A 13,804-nucleotide genomic window follows, 5' to 3' on the forward strand; every position below is an offset into this window, starting at 1 on the left:
ATTTTTTGTATTTTTAGTGGAGACGGGGTTTCACCATGTTAGCCAGTATGGTCTCAATCTCCTGACCTTGTGATCCGCCCGCCTCGGCCTCCCAAAGTGCTGGGATTACAGGCATGAGCCACCGCACCCGGCCAACAAGACTTATTTTTTAACTACAGGCATACCTAGGAGACACTGCTGGTTCATTTCTAGACCACCACAATAAAGTGAACATAGCAATAAAGTGAGTCACACCATTTTTTTGGTTCCTAGTGCATACATTAGTTATATTTATTATACTGTAATCCATTAAGTGTGCAATAGCATTATAGCTAAAAAACGTACATGCCTTAATTTAAAAAATACTTTAGCCAGGCACGGTGGCTCACGCCTGTAATCCTAGCACTTTGAGAGGCCAAGGCAGGTGGATCACCTGAGGTCAGGAGTTCGAGATCAGTCTGGCCAACATGGTGAAACCCTGTCTCTAATAAAAATACAAAAATTAGCTGGGCATGGTGATGCGCACCTGTAGTCCCAGCTACTAGGCAGGCTGAGACAGGAAAATTGCTTGAGCCTGGGAGATGGAGGTTGCAGTGAGCTGAAATTGTGCCACTGCACTCCAGCCTGGGCAACCAAGTGAGACTCCATCTCAAACAACAACAACAACAACAACAACAACAACAACAAAACTTTAATGGTTAAAAAATGCTAATGGATCATCTGAGTCTCCAGCAAGTCTTAATCTTTTCGCTGGTGGATCTTGCCTCAATGTTGTTGATGGCTGCTGACCAGTCAGGCTAGTGTTGATGCAGGTAAGAGCAGTTGTTGCAGTTTCTTAAAGACAATAGAGAAGTTTGCTGCATCGATTGACCCTTCCTTCCATGAAGGATTTCTCTGTAGCATGTGATACTGTTTGACAGCATTTTACACACAGTATAATTTCTTTCAAAATTGGAATCTATCCTTTCAAACCCTGCCACTACTTTATCAACTAAGTTTATATTATATTCTAAACTATTTGTTGTCATTTCAACATTATTTACAGTATCTTCACCAGGAATAGATTCCCTCTCAAGAAATCACTTTCTTTCCTCATCCATAAGAAGCAACTCCTCGTCCCTTCAAATTTTACCATGAGATTGTGGCATTTCAGCCCCATCTTCAGGCTCTATCTCTAATTCTAGTTCTCTTGCTATTTCCACATTTCTAGTTACTGCCTCCACTGAAGTCTTGAACCCCTCAAACTCATCCATGAGGGTTGGAATCAACTTCTTCCAAACTCCTGATAATGTTGATCTTTCGGCTGCCTTCTATAAGTCACAAATGTCCTTGATGGCATCTAGAATTATGAATTTTTTCAATTTACTTTTTCCAGATCCATCCAAGGACCCACTATCTCTGGCAGCTATAGCCTTATGAAATGTACTTTCTACATAATAAGACTTGAAAGTCACAATGACTCCTTGATCCATGAACTGCGGAATGCATGTTGGGTTAGCCAACATGAAAACAACACTAATCTCTTGTATGTCTCCAGGAGAACTCTTGGGTAAACAGGTACGCTGTCAATGAACAGAAATATTTTGAAAGGAATAACTTTTTCTTTTCTTTTCTTTTTCTTTTTTTTTTTTTGAGCAGTAGGTCTCAACAGCAGACTTAAAATGTTCAGTAAGCCATGACAGATGTGCTGTCATCTAGGCTTTGTTGTTCCATTTATAGAGCACAGGAAGAGTATATTTAGCATAATTTTTAAGGGTCTTAGAATTTTTGGAATGGTCAATGAGAATTGGCTTCAACCTAAAGTCACCAGCTGCATTATCTCCTAACAAAAAAGTCAGCCTGCCCTTTGAAGCTTTGAAGCCAGGCATTGACTTTTCCTCTCTAGCAATGAAAGTCCTAGATGGCATCTTCTTCCAATAGTAGGCTGTTTTGTCTACATTGAAAATATGTTTAGTGTATCCACCTTCAATGATCTTGACTAGATTTTCTGGATAACTTGCTGCAGCTTCTACATCATCATTTGCTGCTTCATCTTGCACTATTATGTTATGGAGATGGTGTTTTTCCTTAAATCCCTGCCAGCTTCAACCTTTTCTTCTGCAGCTTCCTCAGCTCTCTCAACCTTCATAAGATTGAAGAGAGTTAGAGCCTTGCTCTGGATTAGGCTTTGGCTAAAGGGAATGTTGTAGCTGGGTTGATCTTCTCCCCAGACCACTAAAATTTTCTCCCTATCTGCAATGAGGCTGTTTTGTTTTCTTATAATTCATGTTTTCACCAGAGTAGCATTTTCAATTTCCTTCAAGAACATTTCCTTTGCATTCCCAACTTGTCTAATTATTTGACACAAGGCTGAGCTTTTGGCCTCTCTTGGCTGTTGATACATCTGAGCTTAATCGTTTCTAGCTTTTCATTTAAAGTAAGGGACATGCAACTCTTCCTTTCACTTGGTCACTTAAAGGGCATTGTAGGGTTACTGGTTGGCCTAATTTCAATATTAGGCCATTATTATTAGACAATTATTAGTGTTTCATTTCAGGGAATATGGAGGCCCAAGATGAAGCAGAGAGACAGAGGAACAGCTGGTTGGTGGAGCAGTCAGAACACACACATTTATTAAATCCCTGTCTTACATGGGCTCAGTTCATGGTGCCCTCAAAACAATTTCAACAGTAACATCAAAGATCACTGATTACAGATCACTATAACAGGTACAATAATGAAAAAGTTTGAAAGATTGCAAGAATTACCAAAATGTGCCACAGAGACATGTAGTGAGCAAATGCTGTTGAAAAACGGTGCTAGGACTTGCTTAATGCACAGTTGCCACAAACCTTCAATTTGTAAGGCGTGAAAGATCTGCAAACAGCAATAAAGTGAATCGCAGTAAAACAAAGTGGGCTTGTACAGCAAGGAGGTTATACAAATATACTTTTGAAATCCTACAGCCAGTTTGAATCCAGGCTTTGGCAGTTATTACTATGACTGGGCAAACTACTGTGTTTTTAAACTTCATTTTTCCTATCTGTAAAATGGGGATTTTTTATAGATTGTGTGTATATATATATATATATATACATACACATATATAGAGAGTCGTTGTGAAGATTTAAAAATGTACACCGTCACAAGGACTCCATAAAATAAGCTATTATTGTAATTTATTGGAGACAGGGCAAGTAAAAATCCACACTGATGTTAAGTGAATCTTTAAAAACAAGTACCAGAAAAAGACGAGTTTTTATTTTATAAGATATGACCTAAGGGGCCTAGGAAGAGAAAAAACTTGTTTTGTCAAGTCTAAATCCACTCATATTTCATGGGGCCACGTATCACGTCCAACCTTTGATATCTGGCACACAACAAACAAACAGGAAAGGCCTTTCGTGTGCTTTAATAAAAACAGCTTTCCATTTTAAAACGATAAATATATTGGAAAAATCTGTTGGCTCTCCAACAGCTCTTATAAAACAAAGCTCAGACGCTGTGTTTTTGTTGTTTGAAAGAGAGAAATCAGGGGCTTGGGCATTATTAGGCTCCCTTTGATCGCGCCCTGGGATGGGAAGCCTTCGGGCAAAGCCCTGGGGGCAGGACGCGTTTTTTGTTTTTTTTTTTTTTTTAATCGATCCCGGAACCTTCGCGCGGCGGAGGGGGCGGGCGCGCCGCAGGGGCCCGAGGGAGGGGTCTGGGGCGCGGCGCCGCTTGCCCATCCCCCGAGCGCGCGGCGGGGCGGCCGGCCGGCGGCCGCCGGGATGCGGAGGGGCGGCGACGGGGGCCGGACCCTGCCGGGGCGGCGGGGCGGGCACCGCCCGAGGGGGTAGGGCGCGCGCGGGGGCGCGCCGGGCCGGGGAGGCGCGCTCCGGCCGCGCTCGCTCCGCGCTCCCTTCGCTCGCTCGTTCCCTCCTCCCTCGGCAGCCGCGGCGGCAGCAGGAGAAGGCGGCGGCGGCGGCTAGGGATCAGACATGGCGGCGGATCTGAACCTGGAGTGGATCTCCCTGCCCCGGTCCTGGACTTACGGGATCACCAGGGGCGGCCGAGTCTTCTTCATCAAGTAAAGAGCCGGGGACGGCACGGGGGCCCGCGGGGGCGGGAGGCGGGCGGCTGGCGACACGGGGGAGAGCCCGGGTCTGTGCCCCTGCAGCCCCTCGGCTCGCCCCCGCGTCCCCTCTCACGCTCCGTGTCTGCCCCTTTTCTCACCCCTGCAGCGAGGAGGCCAAGAGCACCACCTGGCTGCACCCCGTCACCGGCGAGGCGGTGGTCACCGGACACCGGCGGCAGAGCACAGGTAACGCCGGGCCCAAACGGAGTTGGGCTCCGCCTGGAGGAGGCGGCACAGCCCGGGCCGCCCGGCTCCCAGCAACCTGCCCCGCGCCGCGGGCCCCGGGAGGCGGCGAGGCGGGGCGGAGGCCGGGCGGGAGCGGCCGCAGGTAGAGGGGCCACGGGGACTCCGCCGCCGGGAGTTCTCTCCAGTCTCGGGGAGCCTCTTTCTCCTCAGCCTTTCATCAGCACTTGGAGACGGCGCCCTCTTCCTGCGCCTTCTCCCCCCATCCCAGCCTAGACGACCCTCGCGACCCTAGAGTGGCGACGCTCCCCTCCCTGAAACCTGGAGTCCTGAGTTTTTCTTCCGCGGCCGCTACTCACTCCCCGGTGACCCCCAGCTGCCGTCTTGCCCCCCAGCAATCTTTAGGCAGTCCTTACCCACTCCCCTCCCTGCAGCCCCGGACCCTGATCGCCCGCCGGGATAACGTAACCACATCCTCCCCCTCCTCCCAGGAGCGCTGCCTCCTGCCGTGCAGCTTCCTCCTCCTAGGTGGGACTTGTGGGTAGGTGGCTGATGAAGGAGGAGGAGGAGGAGAGGAGTTCGGGGGTGCGGCGATCCTCTCTGTGACAGGGAACGGCTCGGGAAACGCTTGGCGCGTTCCCTCCTGCCACGGGAGGAGCAGCCGGAGCCGGAGGAGGCGTTCGCAGCCTCAGTTGCTGGCGATCCGGATCTAAAGTCCCCGCACGGAGGTTGCACAGACTGCCAGGAGGCGGTGGGCGTGCGAGGGGGTGTCCCGTATGTGGGCACCCGGGCCCTGTTTGGAGGGAGTCCGTGGGGAAGCGGCTCTCTCGGGTGGCTTTGGGAGCTTGTTTGAATACTAAGTGTGAGTGGAGCTGGAAAGGGCTCCTCGTAGTTTCTGTACTGGTCTGGGTTTCTTTTATCATTCTTTGTTTACATTCGTGACTTGTTTGTCTTTGAAATGTAACATGTGTTCTCTTACTGGCCTGCCTCTAGTCCTGGTGATTGGAAAGGCTTGAGAGCAGTTTGGGTCGAAGGCGAGGCCAGTTTCAGCAGTCCTCAGAGCTGGCCTCTGGGGTACATTCTCTCCGACTCTGACATTCCGTGAATCTGTTAAAGTTGCCAGGATATTGAACAAACCTGCCTCTCTGTGAAATGCTGGAGTTCACTGAAGTGACTAATGTCTCCAAATTTGCAAAAAGGTGGAGGAAGAAAGGAAAGACTGGTGTAGCAAGCATGATGAGCTTACATTTTTAAGGCATTTCTGACTAATACACTATCATGTTTCTCAATTCCCCGGTGCAGGCTTTTGCTTCAATATACCTTTCTGGTGTTTTACACGCATATTCCAACTTTGATGGCCTCTTTGCTTTTATGGATGATAGATTTATTTCATAAAAGACGATATGACATTTAAATTATTTAGACTAATTATCCTATGGAATTATGAGTGATATAAATATGTGTCCTAGTTATTACCCCCACAGATTTGATAACATTCACGCCACAGAAAAATTTTATTCTTTTATGTGATTTCACTTTTTTTTTTTTCTGGTTTGGTTTTACTTTGCTTGGACTCTGGTTTTGTACACACATCGGTTGTTTTTACTTCCAAGAGGTATTTTGATGAAATCCAAACACCTTGTCATTAATAAGTAATATGTAGCACATAATGACCATTGTTCACCTGAATCATCCCCAACTTTACTACTTGAAACTTCACGTCTCTTAGTCAAATTTTTAGAAACACACACGGAAGTATTCGGTGTGATTTCTTTTCCATTAATTAAGTAGTTAGGAAGTTCTGCCTTCTCTTTGGTGACACTTCCTAGATGGATTCATTTGTGTAGCTGAAAAATACGGTCTTAAATAGACACAATATACCCAAGAAGAGGCAGGCGTTGCCTGTTATACCCAGCTTTTTTTTTGTGCTAGTCATTCATGAGTGTTCCACCTGGGATGAGAAGGCTTCCCTTTGCTTTCTTGGGTGCCAGAACATAGTTCCTCTCCACCCTAATGTATTACAGTGTGTGCTCAGGTCAGATAATCTCTAATATTATGGTTACTTTTCTGGTGGCTTTAAATTTGAATTGCTGTTTTTCAAAAAATGATATCTGTTGTATTGCCAGCTCAACACTTTTTTTGTTAGTAATCTACTTAATTAAAACAGCTAATAAATGAAAATGGATAATTAAAATGGATTGAGACTTATTTTGCTATCATTGAAGTAATACTAATTGTAATATATGTATTGTTTTAGATTTGCCTACTGGCTGGGAAGAAGCATATACTTTTGAAGGTGCAAGATACTATATAAAGTGAGTTTTTTGACTTTCATTTTTTTCCTTCGTAATTAGAATGCTGTGATTACTCCTCAGCTGAATAGTTGTATGTCCAGTCTTGATCATGATTTTCTAAAGTTTATCATATAATGGTGACTGTATTCTTTATTTTGTATAATGTCAGAATTTTGAGAGAAGAAAATGGCACTCTTAGTTTTCTAATGTTATTTGCCTGGAATATTCATCGATTCATTGATTTGGAAATTAGATCATTTATGGCCACTTTAAAAAATAATTTTGTATCTTCGTTTTTTTCTTTTGGAATCGTCCAGCTTCATCAGAATATGACCACAATTACCTTTTTTTTTTTTTTTTTTTTTGGTGCCTCTGTGTATATTCCTGGGTAATAGAGGATTATTGGTCATTAGCTATGTGGAACTTAAAGTTTTGAACTTTGATTATCTGTGCTGAGAGATAACAAACAAAAAAAAATCTTTGAGTTACGTGAACATCTTTTTTTTTTTTCTTTTTAGTGAACCTTGTTCATATATATTTTGACCAGGGCTGTTTATAGGTAGCAAAAGTGATGTAAAGCTAGGCACAATTTGATAAACAATGACGGTCAGGGAGTAAAAATAGAAATAATTACTGAATATTTCATGAGCATGTATTGGAGCATTGTTTGTATTTTTGCCTCAGTTTATTTAAATATGTCTAAGTCAAGATGTTTTATTGATATGTTTGTTTAAAAAAGGCTTTTAGTAGAGCTTGAGAGAAAAGATGACCAGTCAGTCCCAATCTTAAAACCAGTTCTTTAGAATATTAAACTGATTTATGTTCAAACTTAATAACTTAGTACTACTTGGAGACAAGTACAAAGCTGGAGGTCAACATCATGTAGGCAAAATTTTAATCCCCCGACGAAAAATATAGGTGGTTTTGTCTTTTTATTTTTATATTAGAAACTATTTACCTAAGAGTTTGTTTTTATTGTTTAACCTTATTTGTTCTTTAATTTTAATAAACTGAGACATGAAAGAGAATGCTGAAATGCCAAACTGGGTTAAGACTTCAGTAGTTTATAAACAATAACAGATACCTAGCTAAAGTTACCTTTATTTCATTGAGCCTAGAAAGTTATTTTTACTGTGACATTTTTAAGATCATGTTATACTTCCAGTAAATTATAATTACCTGTATGGTTCTTTAATCTTTTAGAAAGATACTTAGATAAAACGTCAAGGGCTTTTTATAAGTATTAGGAATGCTTGCTTTTGGATGTAGAAATAGAGAAAGCAGAAGATACAGGAATGGAATAGTTTCATGGTATGGTCTTTCTGTGAATATTTTTGGGTGAAATCTTTTCTTTGGAGATTATACTATACATTATTAGATGGCCTAAAAAATACTTGAGTGAAATGCAGTCATCAAATGTTTTTCTATTGGTTATTTCCATCCTAAATTAAAGTGAGTTGATATTGCCACGAAAAGGGATACTTCTTTTCTTGTCAAGCTAGTAGTATGGTATATGTGAAGAAAAACAGTTTTTTCATTTCAGGTCATTTATTCAATGTAATTTTGACTACTGTACATTAAGCCTAGCTCATCTTATAAAAACAGAGGTAACATTTCAATTTTCAATAACATTTTAATTTCTTTGCGTGCATTCTTGGATGAACGTTTATTTGATAGTACAAAATCTTATTCTGTGTGGGCTGAGTATGTATGTTTTAATTTAGAACTAAGCTGTTAGGAAGACATTGAGTGAGTTTCTTTTGTTTTACGAGCCATTTTGATTAGGTTTTCTTTTATGTTTACTTAAACAAATTAGAATTTTATTTGAGTGCCATGTCTAATGCCTAAGTAGGTTTCTCTGGAAAATTAAGACAATATTAAGAAAGCTATAATAATTTTACTTTAAAGACGTTTTTAAACTTGTAGGTTTTAATCATTTTGGTATTCATAGCCAGTAATTGTGTCCAAAAGTAGCAATAAATAACTTATAATATTATGGAAGTAATTTCTCCTAAAATTGAGCATAGTGTTGCATATCACTCATTAAACTTTAAAAAAAACTAACCATTGATAAATATATGATGTACTGAATGTTAGGTGCTACTGCTTTATCTTCTGGGTAATGTCAGAAGACTAATTTCTTTTAAGGTTAGTTAAATCCCTAATGTGCACTGTAATTTCCTAGAAACTTTTTACTTGTTTGTATTGTTATTTATCATTCTGATAGGATAGGGGCACTACTTTTATCTTAAACTTTACAATTTAGAGTACCTTCACATACATTATTCATTCATGAAGTAGTCAGAATTACTACTCCCATTGTCACACACATAATAAAACAGCAGAAACATGCCTTTGGAACTTACAGTTTGCAAAGACAGCAGGATGAGAAACCCCAGGAACATAAACTATATTTAGAATATTCAGAGTGGAGGAAAAGATAGGAGTCTGAAGTAGGAAAGTGATTTGTGTTGGTGGCTATAGTTTTTCATTGTCATTTCTTTCTCAGATGAAGAAAGGTGGTTATTGATCAAATTGTATGTAAAGGAGGTTACAGAGTTATCGGGGTGGATTTTGTTCACATGGGAAGTGGAAAGATAGGAATGCCAATAAAAGACATGTCAGCCCTTTGACTATTCCTAATCGTGTGTTCTGGAAAGTTCTCACTGCAAGAAGGGAGACCTAAAGAATTTCAGTTGTTTCTACTTCCATTGTGAAGTGAAATACATATAACTCTTAAATTATTCCTCTCCTGCACAAATGTTGCTTGGTGTTAAAAATGGCAGGTTACCAGAAAGAATTTATCTCTTAATTATATTTTGGTGTTGACACTTGCATCTCTGTAGGTGGTAAGAGGAGAGGATTGTAGTGGGGAAGTCACAGGAACTGAAATGTGGTCTTGACCTTAATGACTTTGGAGCTCAGTCTTCACGTCTTTAAATTAGGTTACCTGGAAAAGGCAACCTCTAAATTCCATTTCTAAATTTCTTTGAATTTTGTACTGTTCTGGGATTTATAATATTCTGGAAAACAAGGAACTCACAATGCCAAGCAGAGATGATGCGGGAAATATGGAAAGCCAGCTTTTCTATCCTTCTTAACTATTTTATCCTCCCTCTTTAAGCTTTGGATAGACAATCACAGATAAGTATGACGTATGTAGTGCCAGGGTGGTGTGTACTTTCTTTTGCTGCTTTTTGTGCTTACGTTTCCTTGTAAAATGTTTGTATACATATCTTCATGTAAACGGATAGTACTGCTAATGTCAACAAAGGACCTGATCAGCGTAAGAGTTGTATAGGTTTGAGTTAGATAATCAGTTTATTTTATACACTTTGAAATTGGTTCTTTAATACAAGTTTGCAGCTAGATTAAAAAAATATGTAATATAGAGAATGTATTTTCCTTCACATCCATTTGGCCAAAAAACAGTAAAATATGAAAAATCTTACTTTGTATTTTTTTTTTTTTTTGAGAGGGGTTTCACGGTGTCACCCAGGCTGGAGTGCAGTGGCTCTATCACAACACACTGCAGCCTCGACCTCCTGGGCTTAAGCGATCCTCCCACCTCAGCCTTACGAGTAGCTGGGACCACAAGTGTGTACCACCATGCCTGGCTAATTTGATTGATTGATTGATTGAGAGAGACAGGGTCTTCCTATGTTGCCCAGCCTGATCTTGAACTCCTAGGCTCACGCAATCCTCCTGCCTTGGTCCCCGAAAATGTGGGATTATAGGCATGAGCCATGGTGCCTGGCCAAAAATCTTTATCTTTAAAGATATTTAATACTTTTTTTCTGAATAATTTTTCTATGTACCCTAAGCTAGCCAGCCTCTTAATTATGTTACTATGTGTTTGTGTGTGTAAATACATTACACAGAGTTTGAGTTTGATTATTGAATTTTCATATTGTTTTTATAACTTAATTTATGCTGTTATCTTTATGAAGAATGCTGAAAATAAGTGAATTTTATAACTTGTAAAGTGTGGCTTTAAATATTCCGTATTCTTATGAGAACGCAAATAACTTAGCCCATAAAGCACAGAAGAAAATCTTATACGTTTGAGTTATAAAGCTTTCTGCTTGCTCCTTGAAAATATTGCTTAATGATTCTGTAATGACAGGCCATGGTAACTTAAAATGGATGTGTCATTTACTATTCCTTTGTGCTTCAAAGCTTTAAGATGGTTAACTTAGAGTGCCAAGTAAATCTTAAGGCTCTCTGAATAGTGAGAAACTTTATTCTGATTATTTAAAGGTCATTGCAGGACTGGGGATCAAAACAATATTTGCGGGGGTAAAATAGTATGCAAATTTTTTAAGGTTATGTTTTCATACTGCTTTTTTTAACTTAAAATTCTAAGTTCTGAAAATTGAACTTTTTCTTACATAGGCAAATAGAGTATGAGGTTTTGTTTCAATATCTGCAATAGCTGGATCTAATGTATGCTAATTCCAAACTTACCAAAACTAGCGTTGCAAGTAAGGAGAAAAATCTGTTTCTTCAGATTTTCACAATTCAAAATATGAATGAAGATGGGGAATCTAACAAGTGCCATAAAAAACATTAGAATATATTAACTATGTATTTGATATTTAAAGTTGTTTTATACTTTACTTTTTTTTTTCTTTGAGACGGAGTTTCACTCTTGTTGCCCAGGCTGGCATGATCTCAGCTCACTGCAACGTCTACCTCCCGGGTTCAAGCAGTTCTCCTGTCTCAGTCTCCCAAGTAGTTGAGATTACAGGTGCCCACCACCACCACGCCTGGCTAATTTTTTGTATTTTTAGTAGAGAAGGGGTTTCGCCACATTGGCCAGGCTGGTCTCGAACTCCTGACCTCAGGTGATCCACCCACCTCGGCGTCCCAAAGTGCTGGGATTACCACCACCCCTGGCCAAAAACTGTTTTATACTTTCTATAATAATATAACCAAATTTTGATTACTAGAGCTATATAATGCTTTAGAACACTTTGTGGGCATTATATTTCTTTTCCATATTTATAACAAGAGTTTTGGACTGTTAATATGTGATTCCTTACATTGATAAAGCACTTTATGCTAATTCATTAGTTACAAAACAACTACGAACTATGATCTCAGCTTTCAAGGAGTTTGTAGTGTAGAGATAAATATGCAGTATATTAAAACAGGGAGATGGTTTGGGGAACATAGACTTATTTAGTGCTAGGCACTTCAGCATAGCATTAAACTCCTATAATCCTCACAATAGCCTTTTTGTTGTTGTTGTCTCTTTCGTTTTCAAGTTGGTGTGCCGGGACTACCAGCCTCAGCAGACTTTGTTGTGGAATTCTTTTATTTTTAGCCCCAGGACCACTGCTTAGGGCCAGGTTTGCTCAATATCCTCCTTGTATTTCCTGTGATGCCCAGCATCTAGTCAGCCTCTAAAGAAGTGGTATCTGTGATGATGATGATGCTGGCTCCTAGTTATTTAAGGAGTTAATCAAGATGGGGAAAGAATAGTCCCCACAACTCAAGTGGTTGCATTTTAAGAACACTTTCTGGATTTGTCAAGGGACTTTTTCTTCCCTAATCTGGATAGACCCCTTCGTTTCTTCTTATTCTCAAAGCTGGCCTATATTTAGGAAGGGGGAGGAAGTGGTCAATACAAAAACACAGAAAGTATTGGAAGAGTTGAAGAGTCGATGACCTGGAGACAGGGCCTTACATAGGACCTGTCTGTCCTATACAGGATGGAATTTCTTTGAATTTGTTAGCAGATGCTCTTTTCTTGTGACTGTTTCATTTTTTTAAATAACAGATAAATATAAGATGAAGTTAAAGGTGAAAAGTTATGTGTATATGTGTATGTGTAAGTTAGAGTTAATGGTGTAAAAAAATGGCACGGCATGGTGGCTCATGCCTGTAATCCTAGCACCTTGGGAGGCTGAGGCAGGCGGACCACTTGAAGTCAGGAGTTTGAGACCAACCTGGCTAACATGGTAAAACCCTGTCTCTACTAAAAATACAAAAATTAGCCGGGTGTGGTGGCAGGCTCCTGTAGTCCCAGCTACTCGGGAGGCTGAGGCAGGAGAATCGCTTGAACCCAGGAGGGAGAGGTTGCAGTGGGCCGAGATCACGCCACTGCACTCCAGCCTGGGTGACAGAGTAAGACTCTGTCTCAAAAAAAAAAAAAAAAGATACTAGTTTGAGTCATAAGAATTCAGAGGAGGAAGAGGCAGCCTAGGCTGGGCTGTCCTGGAACGACTTGAAGAGGTGGGAGTTGAGCTAGGCCTGAGGGTATAGATGGGATTCACTTTCAGATGACTTGATAAGACTGGGAGGATACATTCATGGGGCTGGGAACAGGTATAATATGTGAATATGTGTAATGAGTAATACTAACTAGGCTTGTTAGTGATGGTTCTGTAGAAAATGCTAGGATGATGGGAGGTAAGTCTAGGAATGCTGTTTGGAACCATACTGTGTCCGGTCTTTGAATGTCAGGCTGAGGTTTTTATTTTCCGGGCAAGCCTTTGCAGATGTTTTTTAGTATAGCGTTAATTATGCAACATGAAGGTTTTTAGGGAGATTTTAATACAGGCAGCGTGGATTGGACAGGAGCAAACTGGGAATCAAGGAGACCATTTCTGAGTCTGCTGCCATAATTGGGTAGTTACTTGAACTAAGTTTGTGGCAGCGGGAATGGAAAGGAAAGAGGCCATTGATCAAAGATGTTAAAGACGAGCTGACAGGCCTTAGGAGTCTTGATGAGCAAGGAGGTTGACAGAAAAAAAGAGGTCAAAAGCTCCTCAAAGCCTTTGTGTCTGAGTGTCTGCAAGAATGATGATGAGACCCTTGACCGGAATAAAGGAGTAGGTGTGGGAGGGGGAGCCCCAGGTGGACATATTAATGGTGGTTTGGTTTTTGAGCTGCTTGAGAGGACATAGCATTTCAGGTGGCTAAAATCCGACTTTCACAAAGGACTCCTGACATTATCTTTTTACTCCCCTCAAAAAGCAAACACAACCCACTCCCCTATCCTATCTCAGCTACCTAAATGACTATCTACCTATTTATAGATTCAGGCTGGGAATTTCATATTCATCCATCTAATTATTCATTCAACAAATGCTTATTGAATATTTGCTGTGTGCCAAGTGCTTTAAGCTTTATGAATGAAACAGACATGGACACTACTCTTAAGAACTTTATAGTTGAATTAGTGGGGGAGCCAGTAATAAAATAATCATGCAAATATGTAAGATAGACTGTGATAAATGCTATG

The 13,804-nt window shown here is 40.9% G+C and overlaps 1 protein-coding gene across 29 annotated transcripts in view; it reads left to right on the top strand.

Annotated features, from left to right (window-relative positions):
* The first annotated feature begins 3,781 nt into the window (after positions 1-3,781).
* Positions 3,782-13,804, top strand: part of PLEKHA5 (pleckstrin homology domain containing A5) — a 245,546-nt gene continuing 235,523 nt past the window's right edge. For 26 of the 29 annotated variants that reach the window (XR_004665632.3, XM_034935439.3, XM_055095450.2 and 23 more), the window contains exons 1-3: positions 3,782-4,027; positions 4,182-4,261; positions 6,516-6,573. Coding sequence is in view for 28 of the 29 variants with exons in the window: in XM_034935439.3 (XP_034791330.1) it covers positions 3,939-4,027; positions 4,182-4,261; positions 6,516-6,573 (227 nt within the window). In the remaining variant the exon portion in view is untranslated. The remainder of the gene's footprint in view (positions 4,028-4,181; positions 4,262-6,515; positions 6,574-13,804) is intronic. The other 3 variants (XM_055095457.2, XM_034935459.3, XM_034935461.3) reach the window with 3 other exon arrangements.

This window comes from Pan paniscus, chromosome 10, assembly GCF_029289425.2.
Source record: "Pan paniscus chromosome 10, NHGRI_mPanPan1-v2.0_pri, whole genome shotgun sequence".
Taxonomy (NCBI): domain Eukaryota; kingdom Metazoa; phylum Chordata; class Mammalia; order Primates; family Hominidae; genus Pan; species Pan paniscus.